Genomic DNA, 24,402 nt, shown 5'->3' on the forward strand with positions numbered 1-24,402 from the left:
ATCCAAAAAAGAGGGGATATCTGTATCTGTATAGATGATTCATTTTGCTGTACAGTAGAAACACAAATTGTAAAGCAACAAAAGAGGGGATATATGTATATGTATAGATGATTCATTTTGCTGTACAGTAGAAACACAAATTGTAAAGCAACTCTACTCCAATAAAAATTAATTAGAAGAGAAAGATATGCACCTTTGGCATTTTGGTGTATGTTGCCAAAGTGCTCTCCAGAACTTGCCAAACTGCTGTACAGTTTACATTCTCATAGGGTATGAGTGTACCTGTACCCCACATCTTTACTAGACACATATCTTTGAAAATAGTTTTTTTCAATGCATTTTGAAGACCACCAAGATTTTAAAGTCTTGAAACAGTTTAGTTTGACTGTGGAAGTTTGTGATTGTGTCTACTCAAGCAATGACCATAAAATTCAACATCTTCCCGGGTGAAATCAGTTCAACCCATGGTAGAAGGTAGTCAGGGAGTCCAGAGAGAGAGAGAGATGAGAGTGAATTATATGTCTGGTTGTTGAGAAATATGATCAGTTTACCATATGAGACTAGTGTCAACTTTTTCACTTACCTGACTTTGGCTTAAGTTTCTCCCTTAGAAATTCTGATAAAAAGCAGTGATGGTATTTAAGGTATTGCATTATTTTTATCACATTCAGTGACAGAGAAAAATCTTAGCCTCATTTTGTAGTGCTTCTTCTGATGGAGTTATTTTTGAATTCTTTTTCTCCACATGCTTCTTAGATGCCAGAGCTCAAGTGAAACACATTTCGGTTCTGGGTTTGATGTGAGATGGTTTCCAGAAACCAGGCCCACAGCTCTCATTTAAAATGACTCCGGCTGGGCATAGAGCGTTCTGCTCTGGTGGAGTCACACCCAGCCTAGGGTTGGATCTGGGATCTGGGCCAAGTGACAGCTAATGACACACTGGACTTTAATTTTTGTGTCTTAGGCAGCTCCATCCCCTGTGGGAGAGTCCATACCTTGTGTCTTTCTCTCCTTCTACCCGCTTCCCTGATTCTCCTACAAAGCCCAGAGGACAAAGCCAATTGGCTTGCAGAACTTGCCTTATGAGTGGACTCCCTGTAACTTTTTTTTTTGCGGGGGGTGAGTAATGGGGAAAGAAATGAAAACTACGATATTCTAGCACCATATGGAACTTGTTCTTTCATCCTCAGAAAAACACCGTGAGATAGTCTATTGGTCAGTGTTCTCCAGAAAACAGAACCATAGGTTGTATGTCTGTGTGTATATAGATACAATTTTTACATTTTAGAGCTTTTTAAACTCCTCACCCTCTTCCCCTCTTTCCAAGGAAATTAGAATATTCTATTTTTGATCAGCTACATCTTAAGAAATTGAGTGCTTTGGTAATTTCAATATTCAGCTCAGTTAATTTTTATTCTGTATGTACCAAAGAGCTTGTGCATTCCTTCATGCCACTCAGAAATAGAAAAATGGGAAATTTAAAAAGTCAGAAATAAAATAGCATTAGTTCCTTAGAATATAATCATTCAATCCCTAAATCGTCATGTTTTGGCTCTGAGTTGGGAGGGGGCATCATTATTTCAGAAAAAAGAAGTTTGATGGCAGAGATAGCAGTTTTCTTTAAAATGTCCGCATTTATCTTCTCTCGTTTGATTCATCTTATAAGAATAGCTTTGAGAGAAAGCTGGAAAATGTCATGAATTATTGACTCAAGGAAAATGTTAACCTTATAATGAAAAACACAGTAGCTATTTCCAAATTTGAGGTCCTCCTTTGAATGTTTTATGTAGGTAAGGGATTAAAATCTGGTAATTGACGTGGGAAACATTTGCTTGGTTTGTAAATTTTATTTTGTAATGGACTAATAGGGGGATGAAAAATGATTTATATTCATAAATATATGATGGATTCTCTGGATTTGGACATCACCTCCATATCCATTTGCTAGTATCCATGCTTAAATGAGCAACACACACACATCAAATTACTCATCATTGGAAATGTAGACTATTAAATATTCATAGCAATAAACTAAAATTTTCTACTTTCCGAAGTATACACACTTCTTAAATTCATTTTAGAGGGGAAGTACAGTAAAATAATATTTCCCATTCTTACTTCATATCTGCCCAAAGCATGCATAAAAGATATTAAATATACCTCGTAAATTACAATACCTTTTGGAAGTAAAATGGCCTATGTTACGTTGTCAGTTCTGTCAAAAAAAAAAAAAAGTGGTAAAACTGTCCATAAGAACATTTACAAAAACCAAGGACTTACCAGTCCTTATACTTCTAATTATCTGACACAACCCTCTTGTACATACCCACCGGCCAAAAAAGAATGAAATTGGCTGCGTATTTTTGTGTACTATAGAGATAATAAACATCAGGAAGTATAGGTTGAACCACGCGAAGAACCAGATTTTCCAGTCCAGGAAACTACAAACGGGGCGACAGAGCATTTCAGAGGGAAGACCTACAGGCTTTTAAAAATGAAAATGAACTTTTCACACCTCATCTTGCGCTGGGAAGTTTTATTTCTGGATGTGCCTCGGGTGGATAGGCTGAGAAGGGCTGGATAGAGCTTGACCAGTATTCTCCAGGCATTAGGGGACATTTTGGGTCGAAAAAATTTCAGGGAACCATAACTCCCCACTTTGAAGTACTCCTAATTTTATTCCAGTACCACCTGTCTGTAAGCTACTCCCAACTGCTACCCAACAACCCAGCTCTGCTCCCCGCCCCCTCAAGATCCACAGCAGTGACCCAATTCCCCAAATTTTCTTTATCTTCTACAGTCTACAAATATCCATTAAGGATGTGCTAAAGGAAGGACTGTCCTGATAAAGGAAACCATGCTACGATGGGACAGATAACCATGACCTAATTCCAAACGGTCTCAGGCTGAGTATTTGCATATTTGCCTTAACCCATATATATCTTTATTTCACAGCTCTTCCTCACGCTTTCCCGTTAAACACCCCTAGGAGGATACAAATGCAGTCATGCAGGTGAAAGCACTTTGAAATCTGAAGAGCAATATACAAGTGTTAAATATTACAGCGAACGTATATCATACCATTTTGCCATTTGAATTAAACACTCACATTCTAGTAACATTATATGCCTCAGAGTCTTCCAGTGACTTCCCATTTCACGCAGAATGAAATCCAGAATCTTTACCATGGCTGACAAGGCTTTCCCCTATCTGTTCTGTTACTCATGTGACCTCATCTCCCTTTTGTTCCCTCTGTTCTGGCCACAATGGCCTCCTGGCTCTGCCACAAATGGGTTGAGTGTTCTCCCATCTCAGACTCTTAGCTTTTGCTATTCCCTTTTCCTGGTACACGCTTGCTAGATATTTGCAAGCCTCAGTCCCTCACTACTTTACATTTTCTACTTAAAAGGCATTGAATCAAGAGTCCCCTGATCTTCCTACCAGAAAAAAAAAACAAAAAAAAAACCTTTTGCTACCCAACTCTGTCCTCTCTTCTTTGACCTTGCTTATTTTCTTCAGAGCTTTTCCACAGTTGACACACTATTTACTTATTTATTTATGTATTTATTTATTCTGTCCTTCTCCCCCATTAGAATGAAGCTCCAAGGAGTTTTTGTTCCCTGCTAAATCCCCAGCACTTAGAGTTGTGACTGTCACACAGTAGGTGTGCAGTCAACGTCTGTTGAACGAACGAAGGCCTAGCAGTAAAGGTAGGCCTAGATAGCAGTACTTGTCTCTTTCTTGTTTACTGAATTGTTGATTTGTCTCTTTATAAAGGGCTTTAAAAAATAGACTATTTTTAGATCAGTTTTAGGTTCACAGCAAAATCAAGGGGGAGGTACTGAGATTTCCCATATATTCCCAGCCCCTACACAAGCACAGCCTCTCCCACTGTCAAAATCCCACACCAAAATGGTACATTTGTTGCTTGTGTTGACACATCATTGTCACCCAGAGTCCATACTTTACCTTAGGGTTCACTCTTGGTGTTGTACATTTATGGGCTTTGACAAATGTATAATGATATGTAACCATCATTATGGTATCATAGAGTGTTTCACTGCCCTAAAAATCCTCTGTGCTCTGCCTGTTCTTCCTTCCCTCCCCCTTAACCCTTGCCAATCACTGATCCTTTTACTGTCACCATAGTTTTGTTTCCAGAATACCCTATAATTGGAGTCATCAGTAGGTAGCCTTTTCTGATTGGCTTGTACAAAGGGCTTTTTACAACTGTGAAGTAGTTAAGCCTTGCTAAAACTAGCCCACCAACCAACAGCCAAGCAAACAAATCATAGATAGATATAACATATAGGCTTAATAAATAAAACTAAATGAAAACAGTCAGTGTTGGTCACGTTAAAACAATAAAAAAAGAACTCTCAGACAAATATTTAGAAGACAGATATTCTTAAGGCAGAATCTTTAGATGACATGAGCTATGAGCCTGATTATAGCTAAAGCACATACACAGCTGTATTTTGCCTATTAGTGGTCCTATCCGCCTTATGCGCAGAAGAAAATCGCTTCACTGGTGTGAGCTGCCTGCATGCTGCTTCCCCTGTATACACTCACTTAAGTCACTTCTCCTTCTGCTTCATCCTTCCCACCTTTGAGATAATGGCGTCAAGCTTAATGACTTCTAAGGTTGCATCTTGGACTGATATGTCTTCACAGCACTTCCTACAATTGGATCCGATAAATGGATTTTGTGGTGACTGGTATTTTTCATATACAGTAAGCAGAGACTGCTGTAATCTCTATAAGTCAAGGGACCTTGTCCATTTTCTTCATTGCTATCAACCCAGCATTTAGTGCCTGACACAAAAGATGTTTGCAATTAAAGAAAAAAATCTATTGATTGAAAAAAATGCCCAAATGCATGAATGAATAAGTGAATGAAAGTAATTCTAAAGAGGGTGTCCACAAATGTTCCAGGCTTACTTTTGGTAACTTGCCGGACAGAGGTTATCATATCCTTCCTTTGAAATCTACCAACTTTATTTTATTTTTAAACCTAGGCCTGGAGATGTCATTAGGTCAATTGACCCATTTAGTAATTTTCTGTTTTGTTTTCCTTATATAAGTAGAAAAGTGGCCTCTAATATTTTAATTTCAATCGTCTCTCACAGTTACAGGACCTGATTGATTTAAATCCAAGCCCCCAGGACATATAAAAAGCCAATGTTTTTATTTCCAAAGACATACCTTAAGCCTGCTGTCATGAAAACCATGCTTCCTGATTGGATTTTCCCCTAATGAATGGAGTCCATAAAAGAAAGGACTTATGTCCAACATCAATTATTCATACTCCAACAACTTACACTTCCACAAGTTACCACTCGCCTCTTCACCAACAATAAAACGCAGCAGCGTTGCTCTGAACAGAATACAGTTTGCTGTCAGGTAGAAGTATATTCTGACTTGAACAATGGATATTTGCATCCATCACTGGGAGGCCGGAACACATGTCCATGACTTGGGTGAAACATAGATGTCGAAGCAAAACTGCACCCAGAGAGACCAAAACACTACTTGAGCTATTCTTGCTATTTAACCACCTGTCTTTGAAGTTTGAAGAAGAGAATGAAGGTAGAAGATTTATTAGTACTCCCTTGTTCCTCAGACCAGCACAGTCAGTGGAGCAATTCACTGCTAACGGCGTGTTTTGGGGTCATTAACTATCTGAAACATTTCTAAATTAATGTTACTTCATGTAATTGTGGATGTTTACCTTTTGGGTTTACTCTGAGGTGCTTGAGGAAACAAAATCTGGGGAAAAATGTTGGCCCCTGTGGCCTTTGGGGCGGGAAAATTCTTTGCTTTACAGGATTGTCTTTTGTGCTACACTAAATGCCAGTAGCATCTCCTTAGGCATTGTGTCAACTCAAATGCTACCATGTTGTTCCAGAGACCCCCCTGGGCCTGGGTTGCGGTGGTAATGATGTCAGCTATAAGCCTGACCTTAGATAAAGCACATACACAGCTACATTTTGCCCTTTAGTGATCCTGTGAGCCCTTATGGGTAGATGAAGAGCTCATCTACTTCATCTAGTTAAGAGTTGTGAGCCTCTGGCCTGCTGTTTCCTCTTCCACCAGCCCTCACTGTGAATTGTGCCCCTTAGGGGAGGCAGTATAGAAAAGGAGTAGAGAGGGAGGGAGATAATTTCCTGAGATGATCCCTTGAAATTTGAAAATTTAGGGCTTACACCTAACTTTACTCTTCTCTTATGAGAGCATTTGGGCAACTACAGTCTACACCCTAGTTTGTTGTTTTGTAAAAGACATTCAATAGTGAATTCAATATATACTTTCTTGTGAATGCCTATACTGCCCCAGGCATTTTACTAGGGGGCCACATATAGAGTTATGCATCCAGCAGACACGCCCCTGGTCTCAGGGAGCTTACAGTCTAGTGGAGAAAGGGGACATAATTGAAACAAATAAACAATATTTAATTATATTTTGGAATAAGTGATGTGAAGACAACACACAGGAAATAGTGATGCAGTGTAATGGTAAGGGGTAGTTGGAGACTTTCTCAGACCAGGTTGTCAGGGAAGCCTTATCTTATGGTTTGGTATTTAAACTGAGATCTGAACAGTGAGAAAAACCGGGATCAGCATGTGCAAAGGCCCTGAGGTTGGAAAGAGAATGGAAATAACAACCTGAACCAACAGCTATGTAGAGAAGTGGCATTGTGCAGTGGATAAGAGCAAGGACTTTGGGATCCTATTAGTTGCCACCAACAAGTTGGCTCATCACCAGTGACTTTGAATATGTCTCTTCTCTTTTCTGTGTCTGTTTCCTCACCTAAGAAATAAAGCTGTTACAAAAAAATATTCCTATGGTGCCTTATAGCTCTGAGTCTATGCAATTCTTTTTATTGGCTTGTTCATTGTTGAGAGCTGCCACATAGTCATTTATCAGTCCCTCCAAGGACACAAAGCTAAAAATTATCTTAAAGATCATTTAGTCTAACACCTTCATTTTGTTTTTAAGACAATAATGGCCCTGGAGAATTCTTCACTGTCCTGAAGCTAGTTAGTGGTAGAGCTGAGACTGGAACCCAGATCTCCTGCCTGCTTTAACAAATAAATATATGATGAAACCTAGAGCAGTTGAGAAGAGACTCTTGTCTATTTTAATACATTAAATGACTCGTGTAGATTTGTTGTTGTTGTTGTTGTTGAAGAATGAGTGTTTCAGTCAGGGCAAGAAACTAATGGCACACTCAGACAGGGTAATTTGAAGAGAGTTTAGTGAAATGCATATGTAAGTGTAGGGAAGCAACAAGGGATAATGCAGGACCCCTGGGCTAGTATAAGAGGGGAAGCTTTATTAGCCCTAGTCCTGAATGGGCCAGAGGAGGGAGCTAACAGAAATAGCTGTTTGGGCAAGACATCCCATGGGAATTGAGACTTTTGTTTGAGAGATACAGCCCACAGAAATACCCCAAGTAAATGCCCTATCCCTACTCTGTTTTCCTTATGATATTCTGAGTGGGCTCCTTGTTGACCAGACTCAACCAGAAGCCTAGTAGGCACGGGAGCTCATTGATGCAGTCGTGCAGTGTATACTCCTGGGGCAGAGATAGAGGGGAGAAGGGTAGAGATTGGATCCAGAGGGGCAAGGGGGAAGGTAGGCAGTACAGAAAGGTTTAATGCAGAAGGTTCTTTTACCTTTTGTTTCTATTCAACACTTTGTTCATCCAACACTAAATATACCCAAAAGGTATCTTTTTTTTTTTTTAATTCATTTATTTGGCTACGCTGGGTCTTAGTTGCAGCACGTGGGGTCTTTGTTGCTGCATGCGGGATCTTTGTTGCAGCATGTGAGATCTTTTTTTTTTTAGTTGCGGCACGCAGGATCTTTGTTGCGGCATGTACCATACATTTGCTCAAAAATCATTATACGACAAAGAGACATTTGGATTTGGCCCTTATTTTGGTTTCTACTGACATATCTTTAAGAACTTGTCTACAGATATCCAAAATGATAGTCAATTCATATAAAAATTTGAAATAAATAATGAGTCCATCTAAATAGTTTGATAAAATTATTCCCTCAATTCATTTGAATTCAGCCAAACAATAGTTTCAGGTAAGTGCTACTTTTTGGCCACTTATTCTTTCCTGGGAGAAACGGGCTAGTCATTGAAATCATAGGATTTTGTAAGTAGTGCAGAAGGCAGTTGCCCATGTTGAGCTTAAACTGTTCACTCCGACATGTCCGAAGGACTGAGTGGTAGAGCGTGTCCACGAAGAGTTTACTTCCATGAGAGATTATGAAGTCTCCTGGGTAAGGTTCATCTTAAAGGAGGAAAGAACCGGAGTTATAGTCCCCAAAAATGTCTAAGTCTTCAGAGGAGAGTGGAATGTTTTTTAATAATAATATCACTGTTTCTATCACTAGAATTTGTCTAAAATTTGTCCTTTCCTTATAGATCCATGTCTAAGTTTGAGGGAGAGGAGAAGATGTGAGGTCAAAACTGAAAGATCTATTTTCACAAAATAACCCCTGAGATATTGGGAACATGAAGTATTGCTGCTTTGAGCCTAAAGTCTTCAGTAAAAGAAAAAGAAGTGTTTTCCCATTTATCTCATAGTGCAACATTTTCTTGGCTTGTTGAGGGAGGGAGAGAACAGAGGAAACTCTAGCATACTGGATTCTCTACCCTTATAGTGGCCCAGGCCTCAGGATGTGTGTGTCCTAACTCTAATGGCACCTGAGGCCAATAGCTTTCAACAACATCTGGAGGTGGACACAGCCTCCAGGGTTATTCTTCATGATAGCTCAGCCACTGCAATAGTGGGCAGTGATACTGTGACATAGCAGCTCCTGGAAGGAATCCTGGTGTCTGGGCACAGCAAACCAATTCACAGATCTTAACAGGGGTCGTCAGCAGCATGGCAGTGCCACGTGACCTTCATGCAATCTAGTGGTTGGCAAATGTCTAGCCAATTACATCAGAAAAAGGAAGCTGGAGAAAAAGAAACTGGAAGATGCAACCTGGTAACTGGGAGGCCATAAGAAATATCCTCTGGGGACTCCCAAATATAATTATAGGTTGTACTTTGCAGAAGTGTGGAAGTCCTACAGTAGCAAATGAGGCCCAAGATGGAGAAATATCATTTATTAGATTAGTATGGCCTGGAGAAGCACAGACTTCATAAATATTTTAATTTTGACATTCATGTATAGACAGCTGTGTGCTGGGCAAAACTTGTCGTATTTTTTGATTGGTATAGAACTCTGCTGTTTATGCAGAATTACCTGGAAGGCTACTATTGCCTTTGTCTCATTTAAAAGTCCTTCCCTAACTATTCTAACATATTATTAATGTCCTTTAATATTTTCTTGCTTATATGTATTTTTTCTTTTAAAATTCTGTAGAGCTCTCGAGTTTCTAAAAAAAATGCACAACAGAAAACCAACAACCAATTCCATAACAAAATGAGGTGTGTACAATGTAGACACCAGTTTTTATAGTTTTTATTCATTCTTACCAGTATTTATGACTATCCCTTCAAAATTAGTTAAAAGCTCACATCGTTTTGCAGATGTCTCCTTCCTTTATCCCTTTTCCATAAATATTGACTCATTCCTTGTCTGGTCAAAAGAAAATATAGAGCATCCACTGAAAATTCATAGTGGTTTCTGTACAGGTGAAAAGTCATGACCTGGGAGATAACTGAGTGAAAGTATCTGCTGGGACCAGGTGCTGTATCAGAAATGAACGGGTCCTGTCACTCTCTATCTCAGCCACAGTGTATTAAGAACTGGAACCGATGGAGACTAAATGATGAATTTCAACAGAGGGACCAAGTGAAGGATATGAGTCATCATGATTGTTCAAACATGTACAATCATCCACTTGGAACTCAAGCCATGAAAAGGCAGCTTCTATGATCAGCTCCAAGATTACCATGGGTAGCTCTTACAAGCAAAGTGTAAATATGTATATATTTCCTTGCAGCATTAAAAGTTTATTGTCACTGAAAGATATTTTTTAGGACTGTGAAGTGATGTATCTACAGTTCCTGCAAAATGGGGATAATTTTCATACCTAGACCATGGGACTGGAAGATTAAATGTAATTAAATGTAAAGTGCTTACAACAGTGCCTGGCACCAACACCCCCCCCCCACAAACTATTGTTATTATTATGATTTAAAGTTAGATATTTTTAGGGAGGATTCCATTGAGAATCAATCTTTTTTACAATGGTATTATTGCTTTTCAGGACTTGGATAAACGCTCTATTGCTCTCTGTACATATTAAAATAGTAATAGCACAAAAGCTAGTAGCCATTTTATTACCCGTTTCCAGCAGTTTTGGTCCTTTTTTGTCTCATTTCAGAATACTCAGTGGTTTTCCAACATACCTTGAAGGAATGGTAATATGAAACCAATGGCATCATATTTTAGTAAAACTGCCCTTAGTGGATCCTTTGGACAATGCTTCTGGAATCTACATTACATTAGGGTCCATTCTATGGAAATGTGATTTATGAGGTAAATCTTTTCTGATATTTGGTTGGCATTTTTCTTATGGAAAAAATGAGAAGCTCAATTTTAATCTGAAGAATTATGAAAGTGCCTCTCCCAAACTAGCATGTTGTCTTGTTTTGACTAAGTGAGTCAGTGAAGATTAGCATGTGCATTTACCTTAGCCAACATGTGTGAACTTGTGCTTAAAAACACAATCCAGCTTTATCTGGATTGACATGCATCATAATTAAAAACCACAAAACTATAGCCTTTTTCCCAGTTCCCTGACCCATATCTTGGATTATGGACCCCTTTTAGAATATGCTACTCACTATAAACTCTCTTCCTTTCATTCTTAAAGTTATTTTAACTTTCTTTAATGCGAAATATTATTTGCTGACCCAATATATTCAATCATCTATTTCATATTTCAAATATCGTATTTCAAATATCTGTCATCCCCACCTGGGGATGACAGATGTCCAAGAGATAGTCCTTGGAGTACAAAGATAGGTACAAAAAGGGGCAGAGGTAGGACTCAGTTAGTTCTGATTGGAGGAATGATCAGAATTCTCAGAGTATAAAGCTACATCTGGAAAGAAGGGCAGGGGTTTTACAGAAGTGAGAGGCCTATCCCCAGGCAAGGAAGTGAGGGAGTTTGTCTTGTGTGTTCACGTGGTGGTGAGGCCCAGGGCGTGGGTCTCCAAGTGCATTTTCACAGGCAAAACAGAAGAACTTGAACTTCAACAGTTTCATTCTTCTGAACTGCTTTCAAGTTGTTCCCAGTTAACAGAGAAGATAATACGCAAGATGTGTGATAATGAAGACATTGACTTCAAGATACAAAAATGGGGAAATGAGATTACTTGGTTCTCTTTGGATTTTAATCAGAAAAAAATTATCGATCTTTCAGGCATGGAAACAATATGAGATCTCTTATTCACTTATCACTCACTACCAAATGTGATTCCGAAGGTGATTCCTCTGCCTCCTCTTCCCTAAGAAATGGCGGGTGGCAGACACTCAAAAGCTCCTCGCAACTGGGGTATCAGAGGGGGAGCAGAGCAGAAATCGGAATCGAAGAGTCTGATTGTGCATCATTGTTTTAAACCAGTTATTCCTTAATGCATCCAGAGAAGGCAAACATTCCTAGCACGTTTCTGCAGTCCCAAGCATTCTTTGGGTTTGTTTTCCATGTTTAGTGAAGGTATTCAGGATTAGGTTAGGTAGCAACTTGATCCACTGAACGCTCATCTGGAAACCTGTCTTGGAATTCTTTTCTTGATGAAGATTACATATTTTGTAACAAAGTTGAAACAGAGGTTAGAACTGGGACCACGTTAAGACTTGTCCAGAAGGTATGTGGTATGTGTTGTACTTCATTCCCTGTCAAAATGTGATGGTCTTCAGTACAGCTTGTAAATGAAGTTCATGAAAAATGCAAATGTAGTGTCTCCTTTCAATATTCCTTAGGAATGCAGCACTTACCCAGTTAGCATGGGCCTCTGTTGCTGGCTCCATTCTACCCCTGCCAGGTCACTGAAAGCAATTTGATCACGACGCGCAACCACTGCGCCACCAGGGAAGCCCCTCCAAGTGCATTTTCACAGGCAAAACAGAAGAACTTGAACTTCAACAGTTTCATTCTTCTGAACTGCTTTCAAGTTGTTCCCAGTTAACAGAGAAGATAATACGCAAGATGTGTGATAATGAAGACATTGACTTCAAGATACAAAAATGGGGAAATGAGATTACTTGGTTCTCTTTGGATTTTAATCAGAAAAAAATTATCGATCTTTCAGGCATGGAAACAATATGAGATCTCTTATTCACTTATCACTCACTACCAAATGTGATTCCGAAGGTGATTCCTCTGCCTCCTCTTCCCTAAGAAATGGCGGGTGGCAGACACTCAAAAGCTCCTCGCAACTGGGGTATCAGAGGGGGAGCAGAGCAGAAATCGGAATCGAAGAGTCTGATTGTGCATCATTGTTTTAAACCAGTTATTCCTTAATGCATCCAGAGAAGGCAAACATTCCTAGCACGTTTCTGCAGTCCCAAGCATTCTTTGGGTTTGTTTTCCATGTTTAGTGAAGGTATTCAGGATTAGGTTAGGTAGCAACTTGATCCACTGAACGCTCATCTGGAAACCTGTCTTGGAATTCTTTTCTTGATGAAGATTACATATTTTGTAACAAAGTTGAAACAGAGGTTAGAACTGGGACCACGTTAAGACTTGTCCAGAAGGTATGTGGTATGTGTTGTACTTCATTCCCTGTCAAAATGTGATGGTCTTCAGTACAGCTTGTAAATGAAGTTCATGAAAAATGCAAATGTAGTGTCTCCTTTCAATATTCCTTAGGAATGCAGCACTTACCCAGTTAGCATGGGCCTCTGTTGCTGGCTCCATTCTACCCCTGCCAGGTCACTGAAAGCAATTTGATCACAGCCAAGCATGGCCCTGGTATTCTTTCAGCTGCTGAGTTGGCACATTCTTGTTAGAGGCAAGATTGCCTAAACTCCAAATAATGAATTTCAAGGGAATGAGATGAATTATCCTTGCTCTGGTAGGCTGACTACCAAGATGGGCTCCTAATGCTCTCACCTCCTGGTATTTGCACCTTCATGTAATCCCCTCCTCTTTTGTACAGAGTGGACCTAGGGACCTGATTCTAAGGAATAGGACATGGCAGAAGTGGGATATCACTTCCAAGATTAGGTTTTAAGTCTGTGACTCCCCTCTGGCTAGCACTATGTTTTGCTACCAGGTTTTTTCACTCTGTGGCTCTTCTTGCTGGCTTGCACTGGGGAAGCAAGCTGACATATTTTTGAGTTGCCCTAAGGAGAGGCCCATATGGTAAGGAATAGGGGTAACCAACAGCCAGTGAGTAATTGAGGCCCTCAGTCCAAAAGCCTGCAAGGAACAGACTCCTGTCAACGACCATGCATGTGAGTGAGCTTGGAGACTGATCTTTCCTCTGTTGCACACTGACGTGACTGCAGCCTGTGAGAGTCCCTGAGCTGGAGGACCAGCTAAGCGACGTCCAGATTCTGGACCTATAGAAACCGAGATAATAAATGTTGTTGTTTCAAGCCACCAAGTTTTGGGGTAATTTGTTACACAGTGATGGATAACTGTTACACTTGCTTATAGAAGTGGTAAGGCCTGGGATTGGGGGCACAAAGGTTGGAAAGAGAATTAGGTATGTATATTTGTGTCACCAACCTAGATAGAATCTTTATGACCGATGTCCTACCTACACTGTTTTTAATCACTGCAACATCCTGGCAAGGGTGGTATTAGTCACAGATATATTTTGGACAAAACTGAGGTTATGGAAACTCAGTTATTTGGCTCAGAACACATAACTCAGAAGGTAACAGAGATGAGAGAAACTAGAATCTTACTCTGAAGCCTTTGCTCTTTCCTCTGCATTAACCAGTCATAGGAGGCGTTGGTATGGTTGAGGTTAGGGTGGAAATCAGAATCACCTATAGATCTTTTTTCAAGCTAGTTATATCACTTTCCTTTCTGACATAGTTTGGACTGGACCATACCACACAGTGGGGCTGCACAGAAAAGCACTGCACTTACACAAGTTCAGCCATGTTTCCTGCAGCTTGGGCCTGTAATTAGAAAATAAAAACTGCACAGTTCAAGCAGGTTCTGACTGAGGATCTGACAGTCCTTAGAAGTCTTTGTGGTGATGAGTAAGGTGATCATGTAGCTTTAGCATGCTGGTGTTGGGTTGTTTAAATTAAGTTAAAAATTAAAATAGTAGCACCCAGAGTTCCATTATTTGATGGGCTCAATCTAGTCTGACCCACAGCCAAAAGCTGGCAAAATGGGTTTGGCTGAACATGGACAAGTTGGGACTAAGTGGATACATGGTGAGTGCTGCTTTCATTTGGTGGTGAGAACAAGATGATGAAGCAATGAAGGAGTCCACCTCAGTGCTACATCTTAGGAACGTGGGTGGCCCTGGATGTCCATGTAATGGATTCTAGAGCTGGGCAGGGCAGCTGCAGAACTGATTAGACTCAGCACAGGCTGTGACCCCGTCGCACTGATTCCTGGGCCAGGTCTGGGGTCTCTCCTCTACCATCAGCCCTCCAGTTCTTGCAGTAGCTTCCTCATCCCTGGTCCTGATGAAATTGTGGGTGGGTCTCTCATTGCTCACAGGTCTCCTTCTCCTGCATATCACCACCTTACTTCCAGAGCAATGGCCTCACACATTTGTGAAGGACATCACAGTTAACTGACAAAGTCCACAGTTCCTCCTGGACAAGATGATTATAGTGGCTTTTTTCTTCAACTCCTTCCTGCTACTACCTCTTTGCATTTTGCAAAGAGGATTTTCTAGAGCAGCACTGCCCCATAAGGTAGCCACTGACCTCATGAGATTATGTAGCATTTGAAATGTGGCTAGTGAGACTGAGGAATTAAATTTTTCCTTTAGTTTAATTTAAATTCATTTAAATTGAAATAATCATATGTAGCTGGTGGCTAATGTGTTAGATAGCACAGTTCTAGAGGCTGTCATCCTTATGTTATTCTTTTGTTAATTTATTTTTGGCTAATATTTATAGAACATTTTCTACATGCCAGGCACAATATGTAGAATGCTATGTGTAGTCATCCAATTTTCACAAAACCTGATGAAGTCGTTTCTATTATTTACATTTTCCAGAGCAGAAAGTTGAATTTTAGAGAGGTGAAGTGGCCTGCCTCAAATCATCATACAGGCAGGAGACAGGATTCAAAACAAAGTTTATCTGGCTCCAGTCCCGTTTCCTGTACAGAAGAACGAGGCTAAACCAGCAGAGATGGGAGGGTGAAACAAAATAGACGCAAGACAATTTAAAATATAACTTCTGTTATAATCGGTTATTTCATTTTATTGCTTATTATAAACACTTTGGACATAGCAAATACATTAGTTTTTAAATAACCATAATTCAAAGCTTTCACATCGTATACTATTTCCCCCCAAGATGTGTCATCTATGAAAATAATCAGTGAACTCCAAAAGTCTATACTGATATTGTGCACATTTACGTGATCGTGACACTAAATACAAATAGTAAAAATACTCATCTGTTGTAGGTGTGTGGATTTGTGATATGCTTTAAGGGAGGCCATAAAAAAACTCAAAGAAGAGAGATGGTGTGGATTGTAATAGCTCCTATGTGGGTCATGTTTGCAGAACATAGAAGGTATGCACAATAAACATTTATTGACAGTGAAGATGATGAGAATTTAATTTCTGCTGGACTTTTCCTCTCCATTTTTTCTTAAGTGCATTGGGAAACATCATTCTGAATGTCACAGAGGCTCTGGCACTTTGAATTGTGTAGCTGCAGTGCAATTGGGTCTGATCGCACTTGCAGAAGGGAGATAAATTAAAGCATATGCACTGTTAAAATTGTGCTAAAATCTCAGTTACTAGAATGGACTGGAATGCTTGAATGCTTTCTGGCTTCATAAGCAAGAAAATCACCAGTGCCTAAAAATCAAGCAAGTCATTCCAAACAAATCTAGCTTCTAGATTTCACTGGCAGTTAGACTGTATTTCAGTCAGATCAATGTATTTGAAAGTAAAATATGCTACTTATGTGAGCTACTGAGTTTCCCAACTACAATTACTGAGTTCCTGAACTATAACTTTTACTTTAAGACATTTCTTTTGGTTGTTTTATTCAGCAAAATCCTTAGCATCATTTTGGGATTTCACTGAATTGTGCTGATGATGTTGGATTAAACATTTTAGATTTAATTGAAAAGTGACAAACAAATATAATCATCTATTCCCAATAGTTTCTCAATGTACAATTTTAAATACATGAAAGGACCCTCATAAAAATAGAAATGTTAATTAAGGTCACTGGCAGCAAAGTATGGCATATTAGAATTATTTATTAAAAACTTTTACACCTAAAGGTAGTCACTTCATAAAATATGGATTTTGGCAAAAGGCAACAGTTTGATGTCAATATCTTACTTTTCCATTAACTGTATAACTTTTTCAAGAGAATAGATTATTAAGATATTACAAGAAAAATAGAAATTTGTCTAAGCTGCATGTGAGTGGAGTTACACAGAACAGAATCCAAACTTCATTTTTCCCTCTTGTTTTTGTAAACTTTTGTATATCTTCCTAGTCGAGTTCTGAAATTGTACTCCCTGATGTAAAATCCCATGGGATTCTGGCTTCTCATCTTTTAATCTGAAATGAAGTACTTGTTGCTTGTGGAACTTGGTAAATTTTTTTCACAGTTGGAATAACCTTTATCATAATACACTAAATAAAATCAGGTGGCAGTATCTAGCATTGAAGAGTTCTTGGCTTCAAGCAGCTGTTAAGTCCTTTTGATTGTTTTAAGTCTCAAATTAGATAGATTCAACTATCTCTGTTATTTTCATTCTTGATGGCATAGAAATTCACCTCACATCTACCTAAAACATGAGCAGAGCTTTGGGGGCCCAATGAACCCATCTACCATTTAATTTAGCTCTCCCTTCTTGAGCATGTCTCTACCAGGTAGTCAGCCAGGTTCTGTTTGGAGTCTTGGTGATAGCGAGCTTCACAAAGCAATCTAGTCAATACGAAAGCTTCAGCAGCCCTTTCTTATACTAAAACCAAAGTTCTCTTCCTGTAACTTCCATCTAGTGTTTCCAACAATATAAGGCACAGAGTAGGCTTTCAGGCACTCGATCTGCATTTGTTGATGAACCAAAAAACTGAACAATTCTAGTTCTGACTTTTAAAGCTACAGAGTATAGTTGTTTCCTTATGTAGTCCAGGTTATCCTCTTGTCGTCTTACATAAATCTTCTCTTTTTCAGGATCAATATTGCAAATTTCCTTCATTTGTTCCTTAAGCAACATGAATTTCCGATGTTTTGTCTATCCATTACTCTTCTCTGAGTGTGCTTATGTTGATCAGTAGAACTCTTCAAATGTGGTCCCCCTGAACCCAACATAATACCCCAGATGTGATCAGCTCTGAGTAGGGTAGAAACCCTGAATCTCTTCTCTTAGCCTGGACATTCCACTTGACATATTGTCTAACCCAAAAGGGTATTCCTTAGGGCAATCCTTTCCTGTCTGTTTCTGAGTAGAGATATTTTATTCCGGGGGAGATCTCTGATTGGCACATATTCTGTTCTGGGAGAAGGATTACTTCCTTGAATTTCCAGGATACGGAGGGGGTGGAGAACGCTGTGCTGGGGTCGGGGAGTACGGAGGGGGCAAGTCTGCACAGTGTTCCATCTCATGGTCGTAACTATAGGGGGGTGGTGCCACTGGAAAAGAAAAGGAGAAGGGCATCAGGCATTTAGCAATAATTAAGTGTCCTCTATATTTGAGCCACTAGGCTGCGTACTTTGGGGGAGGACATAAGTTTTGCTTTCAATAATCATAGTTTTATCAGGCTGGCGACACACATGTATGAAAGGGCAAGTGCTATAAAAAGTGGTGCCATTGGCCAAAGTATTTAGAATTGGTGGCTTAGGCCAAGTTTCTTGGAAAGATGAATGATGTAGAAGGGGCAGATAGAGAAGGGGCTAAAGGATGATTCAAGTTTGCGCAAAAGCACCAAAGCAAGAGAGAACTTTTGTTCAAAGCAAAAAATACATGGAGGAGAGAAACGGGAAAAGATGATGAGGAATCTGATTGTATCACCATCATGGTGGGCTTTTACAAAATTCTAATTTAAATGGATAACTAATAAGAACCTGCTGTATAAAAAAATAAATAAAATAAAATTCAAAAAAAATTTTAATTTAATTTTTAAAAAATTTCATACAATTTTATGGACTTCCCTAGCAGTCCAGTGGTTAAGACTCCGTGCTTCCAATGCAGGGGGCATGGGTTCCACCTCTGATCAGGGAACTAAGATCCTTCATGCTGTGTGGCACAGCCAAAAAAATTTTTTTTTTTTTTTTTTTTTTTGTGGTATGCGGGCCTTCCTCTGTTGTGGCCTCTCCCGTTGTGGAGCACAGGCTCCGGACGCGCAGGCTCAGCGGCCATGGCTCACGGGCCCAGCCGCTCCGCGGCACGTGGGATCCTCCCAGACCGGGGCGCGAACCCCGTTCCCCGGCATCGGCAGGCGGACGCGCAACCACTGCGCCACCAGGGAAGCCCCAAAAATATTTTTTTTCATATAATTTTTAAAGGTTACACTCCATTTACACTTATTACAAAATATTGGCTATATTCCCGTGTTGTATAACATAGGGGTCTGGGAGTGGGAGGTACAAACTATTGGGTGTAAGATAGGCTACATGGACATTGCACTTTGAATATCACATAAGGAGTGTGTGATATGCAGGCATCAGAGATTTTGTGAATATGCTAGTGAATATGCTTTAGGAAGGTGACTCTTTTGGCAGTATGGATTCAGGTGGAGCAAAGAACAGGTGAGATGATGTAGTAGCATATGTGAGGGATGATAAGGGACTCATGGAAGCTGGGGGTGGGGATTATAGGAGCCCTTGAGCAGCTGAGTGCTTAAGTGATGACTGGGTAGGTGGTAAAGGGGTCGAGAGTAAGAAGGTGTCGAGGTATTGGGTACCTGGTACTGGGCACCTGTAACTTGGAGGGTCATGGAGCCATTACAGAAATAAGAAAAAAAAAAAAAAAACAAAAAAAAAACGGAGGACAAACAGGTTTAGAAATGAGGATGGAGAATTTAGTTTTCTAAATCTTATTAGAAAAAGTGTCTTTAATTTTTTATTGTACTATTATATGTCAGTGTGTTTTAAAATCACATTTAATACATTTGTTATGACTATATATAGATGTCTATTTTGTAGTGCTCTCCATCCCATCTCCAGGGTTGGAAGAGAGGTACTCCTTGAGCACTCCATGTCTTCAAGAACCAAATCACCCGACAACATCTGAGCACCCTCTCAGCAACCCCCTCTGATGATTTTCCAGTAGTTGATTTACCATCAACATCGTGATTCTAGTTGGAAATTGACATGTCTTAATTGCTTACTGTGAATGTAGCCTAAACCACAAGACTAGTGTTATAATAATGCAAATAAACAGCCAAGCTTTTACTTCTAGAATGGGAAGAAAAGAACAAGCAACATTTCAACAAACTTATTTCTAAGACGTCTTCTAAATTGTACTCTTACCAATAAGATTATGACAGTATTCTGATCAATATGCATGTATAAGCATAGGGCTTCACTCTATATGCAAACACAAAGTTTCTTCTGAATCTCTTTATTTAAAAAAAATTTTTAAAAATTAATTTATTTTGGAGTATAGTTGATTTACAGTGCTGTGTTGGTTTCTGCTGTATAGCAAAGTGAATCAGTTATACATATACCCACTCTTTTTTAGATTCTTTTCCCATCTGTATCTCTTTAACTTGCCTCTCTCTACCAGGAGCTTGATGATTTAAACCATCTACTGATCTGCCTGTACTTAGGGATGTGAAGAAGCAGAATTGAGGCACCTGACACAAGAGAAAGATGGAGACACAGAACTGGGTGGGATGTCCTCTGAGGGATGCTCTGGTGAGCAAAGGCTTTGCAAGTCTCTTGTGGGCTGAGCAAACCAAGGGCTCAGAGCAGAGGACACAGATCTGTGGAGAAGGCAGCTTCTCCACGGCTGCTTTAGACCCGGGGAGGCTGGCCTATTCCAAGCTTTGTTTTCTACAACAAAATGGAATAACTCCTGCCAGAGTCTAAACACACATTCCCTCTGCATTACACCTAATCCTTTGCTTCATTATATCCAAGAGGACTGAGACAAAGAGATTTATAATAAACTTTATCCAAGGCAAGAAATGCAGCCTCCATGTAAAACAGGAAGTTACAGCTGGATTCCCATTGAACTGTTTCTTATAAGCATGTGGGTTCTAAGCTGTTTTTATGATGAAGCTTTTCCTTGCCTCCCACTTGAGAAGCACACACCAGATGATTCTACAGATTGACTCTGCATCCTTCTCTGTCATGAAGCTGTGGTATGTCTTTATGCTTCAGTAACAAAGCATTTATATTTTGCCATCTGCATAAAAACTGCTGGAGGACATTTCGGGCAGATTCCCTACGGTTTATACAGCTGCATGTTGAGCATGAAAATCTAAGATATGAAACAGTGTTCTTTCATTCATACAGCCTTTGTATTTTGATAAGGTGATAATATAATGCTGAAGAGTGGTATTTGGAGGACTATATCCATCATGAAATAAACACGGCACCTCTTTTATAGTACCAGCTGTGGGAAGACATTTCAAAATAATAATGGTGTAACTGTGGGCTGTGCTATCTTTCTTTCTTACAGATAAAAATGTTTCACTAGGAAGTAAACTTTTCAGGGTATCAATTTTAGAATTCCTGATTAACCCTAAGAGGTTTTGTTCTCTCTTAAAGGTCAAATCATCTTTAAAAGATACATGCATGCAGCTGGAGATATGGTGCTTTTGAAATTCTTTCATAACCAATAATTCTAATTCTCTGACTTAAGTAGGGCAAATATGTCATTTATCATGTATGTCAGTGTAGTTGTGTAGAATTTTGCAAAATTTAGGGATGCTATGAAATTCATAGGAGGAAGTTAATGTTTTTTTACCCACTCAGGATAACATCTCTAAAACAAATGTAAAGGGAAGGTGCATGGTGTTATAAAAATTGTACAACATTATTTTAGAAAATGTGGAAACAGAGGAAAATCATCCATAATTCTGTCACCACAATTTAACAAACAATATCTTTATATACTCCCTTCTAGTCACTTGTGTTTTTATATCCTTGTAGTCATGTAAAATAGTCTATGCTTTTTTTTTTTTTTTTTTTTTTTTTGTGGTATGCGGGCCTCCCTCTGCTGCGGCCTCTCCAGTTGCGGAGCACAGGCTCCGGACGCGCAGGCTCAGCGGCCATGGCTCACGGGCCCAGCCGCTCCGCGGCATGTGGGATCCTCCCAGACCGGGGCGCGAACCCGGTTCCCCTGCATCGGCAGGCGGACGCGCAACCACTGCGCCACCAGGGAAGCCCTGTCTATGCTTTTTCACTCTGTATTGTAACAGTCTTTTTCATTCTGCTACATATTCTTCATGAACTCTATTGTTAACAGCTGTACATTATTCCACTTACCATTCACTTATTTTGGGATTAGCAATTTTTTATTATTATAAATAGTGGAGTGACAAATGTCTTTCTACATATAGACTTTTTATTACTTTGATTTAGTTTTTTAGAATAAAATTCCAGGAATCAACTAACTGGCTATCATTTAATATTTTGGTAATTTAATAGTGAAAAAATTTCACTATTAAAATATCCCTTAATTTTACATTTCTTTGATAGTTTTACGTCTTGTTTATTATTTGCAATTCATATTGTGTGATTTTTTTGTTTGTTTTGGGCTGATAATTTACATACTGGGATCTTAATTAGAATTAAGATACAATTAAGAGAACAAGATATAAATATGTACACAAAGTTATTTATCTTTTCTATACCTTTCTAAAAATAACTTTGTCAAAATGATTAGCTATGGTATTTTTACCTTATTGACATCCTGAAGTTTAAAATTTGTATCTAAGAAAATATATGTGGGTTCTTCATCCTTTTTATCTCTTCTGTATAGTTTCCAAGTTTAAACATTTGTCTTTCAGATATCTGGTTCATAACCAATCTATTTTTGAGTTTTTCCATGTAAATTTATATATTTGGTGCTTCCTTACATCTGTTATTTTACATCAGAGTTTATTTTTTCTAAGTTTTAAATTTTGATTAAGCCAAAGTATTGAAGCATTGCCTCTTAATCCTCACTTTTCACATTGTTTTGTTATCTCTCCTTTAGAGTTTGTGAAATTTTAATCACTTGTTCTGTTCCAATTACCAAGGCATATCTTTTTTTTTTTTACCAGAAACACCTGATTTTAATTATTATTGATTTTCAGTGGTTTTACTATCTGAGAGGACAGGTGAAATTTCATGACTTATTTTTTAACATTTTTTTTAAAATTTATTTTTTCAGTTGAGATACAACTGACATAACATTGTGTAAGTTCAAGGGGTACAATGTATTGATTTGATACATTTATATATTGCAATATGATTACCACCTGTTAAATTAATTAAACAAGGAGGTTATTAGACCGAGGTGGCTCTAATGCCATGGTGTCTATGTAAGCAAACCAAAATCTAAGCTGCAAGTGCCTCAAAGTTATGAAATCAAAACGCTAAGGACAGCCAATCACAAACAGCCAACTAGGCTTTAAGTTAAAGGAAATCAAATAATTTCCTTTTGTTGCTTCCATGCTTCCTCTGTGTAAGACAGGGCCCTCCTAACCACTTTGGGTTTGGTGCTGCCCCATTTTTGCTCAAATAAACTCTTCAAGATTTTAATATGCCTCAGTTTATCTTTTAACACATCTTAGCATTAGCTGATGCTTCTATCACTCATGACTTATTTTAAAAGACAACTTCTATGAATGACCCAATTTCATTTCTTTTTATGGCTGGGTAATATTCCATTGTATATATGTACCATGTCTTCTTTATCCATTCATCTGTCGATGGACATTTAGGTTGATTCCATGTCCTGGCTATTGTAAATAGTGCTGCAATGAACATTGGGGTGCATGTATCTTTTGGAATTATGGTTTTCTCAGGGTATATGCCCAGTAGTGGGATTGCTGGGTCATATGATAGTTCTATTTTTAGTTTTTTAAGGAACCTGATGTGGATGAACCTAGAGTCTGTCATAGAGAGTGAAGTTAAGTCAGAAAGAGAAAAACAAATATCGTACACTAACGCATATATGTGGAATCTAGAAAAATGGTACAGACGAACCTATTTGCAGGGCAGGAATAGAGACGTAGACGTAGAGAACGGACATGTGGACACGGGGAGGAAGGGGAGAGTGGGACGAATTGTGAGATTAGGTTTGACATAAATACACTGCCATGTGTAAAATAAATAGCTAATGGGAACCTGCTGTATAGCACAGGGAGCTCGGCTCGGTGCTCTGTGATGACATGGGATGGAGGGTGGATGGGTGGAATGGAGGGTGGAGGAGGGAGTTCCAAGAGGGAGGGGATGTGTGTATGCGTATGGCTGATTCACTTCGCTGTGCAGCAGAAACTAACACAATATTGTAAAGCAATTATACTCCAAAAAAAAAAAAAAAAAGGACAACTTCTAACATTATTACTAGGAGCAAACGTTCTCCTCACCCTCCTGGCAGGTCCTCCACTGCCTGCCCCTCACCACACAGCACAGCCCTGCCCGTCTCTTCCTCTACAATGGCCCGAGATGCACCTCCGGAAAGGGTGACATCATTAGAACCTAGCGTCTCCCTTCCTCTCAGATAACATCAGGACACGTCCTGTCACGTTTACATCCCTCTGTCAGCATGAGAAGGACAAGCTCCTAGAGCACCCTTCAGTGTAGATCTTTAGCTCTGGAAGGCTTTACATATCTAATCTAAAGAATTTTCCCAACTTTCCCCACCCCCTTCACTGTGCTCAATGGAACACAAAGTCTGTCATCAGAAAAGCCCTTTGTACCCTCACCCTCTTTTCATCCCTTTACATGTTACCCCAGCTCGAAATATAAGGAAGTTCTCCTCCAATTGTGTCTGTTTTCTCAGAGAAGTAACATCGGCTGAGAAATTATCTGCTGAGAGAGAGAAAGGCTGAGGATTTTTTTTTGAGTTTTGAGAAGAGAGAAGAATACATGAGACAGTTAGGGAGTGAAAGGGAACATTTGCTTCACCTTTCTAATTTAATTAAAATTTGGTTTTCCATGAGAGGACAGCTTCCTCTGCAGCACTATTAAATCAGAGCTATCCTTTTTCTCCCACATCCTACATTTTATGGGACCAGGAGGTATGCGGGGTGTTCCCTGTGATTCAGCCATTTTTTTTTTTTTTTTTTTTTTTTTTTT

General features: G+C 39.2%; 2 protein-coding genes across 5 annotated transcripts in view; one reads left to right on the plus strand and one right to left on the minus strand.

Annotated features, from left to right (window-relative positions):
• The window catches only part of LOC114486964 (SCAN domain-containing protein 3-like), a 332,132-nt gene that overhangs the window by 244,698 nt on the left and 63,032 nt on the right, over window positions 1–24,402 (plus strand). The gene's annotated exons all lie outside the window — the stretch shown is intronic.
• The window catches only part of CYYR1 (cysteine and tyrosine rich 1), a 121,164-nt gene continuing 113,526 nt past the window's right edge, over window positions 16,765–24,402 (minus strand). The window contains 1 exon segment of the mRNA XM_024120402.3: window positions 16,765–17,796. Coding sequence (XP_023976170.1) covers window positions 17,672–17,796 — 125 coding nt within the window. The 3' untranslated portion in view covers window positions 16,765–17,671.

Source organism: Physeter macrocephalus, chromosome 1 (assembly GCF_002837175.3).
Source record: "Physeter macrocephalus isolate SW-GA chromosome 1, ASM283717v5, whole genome shotgun sequence".
NCBI lineage: Eukaryota > Metazoa > Chordata > Mammalia > Artiodactyla > Physeteridae > Physeter > Physeter macrocephalus.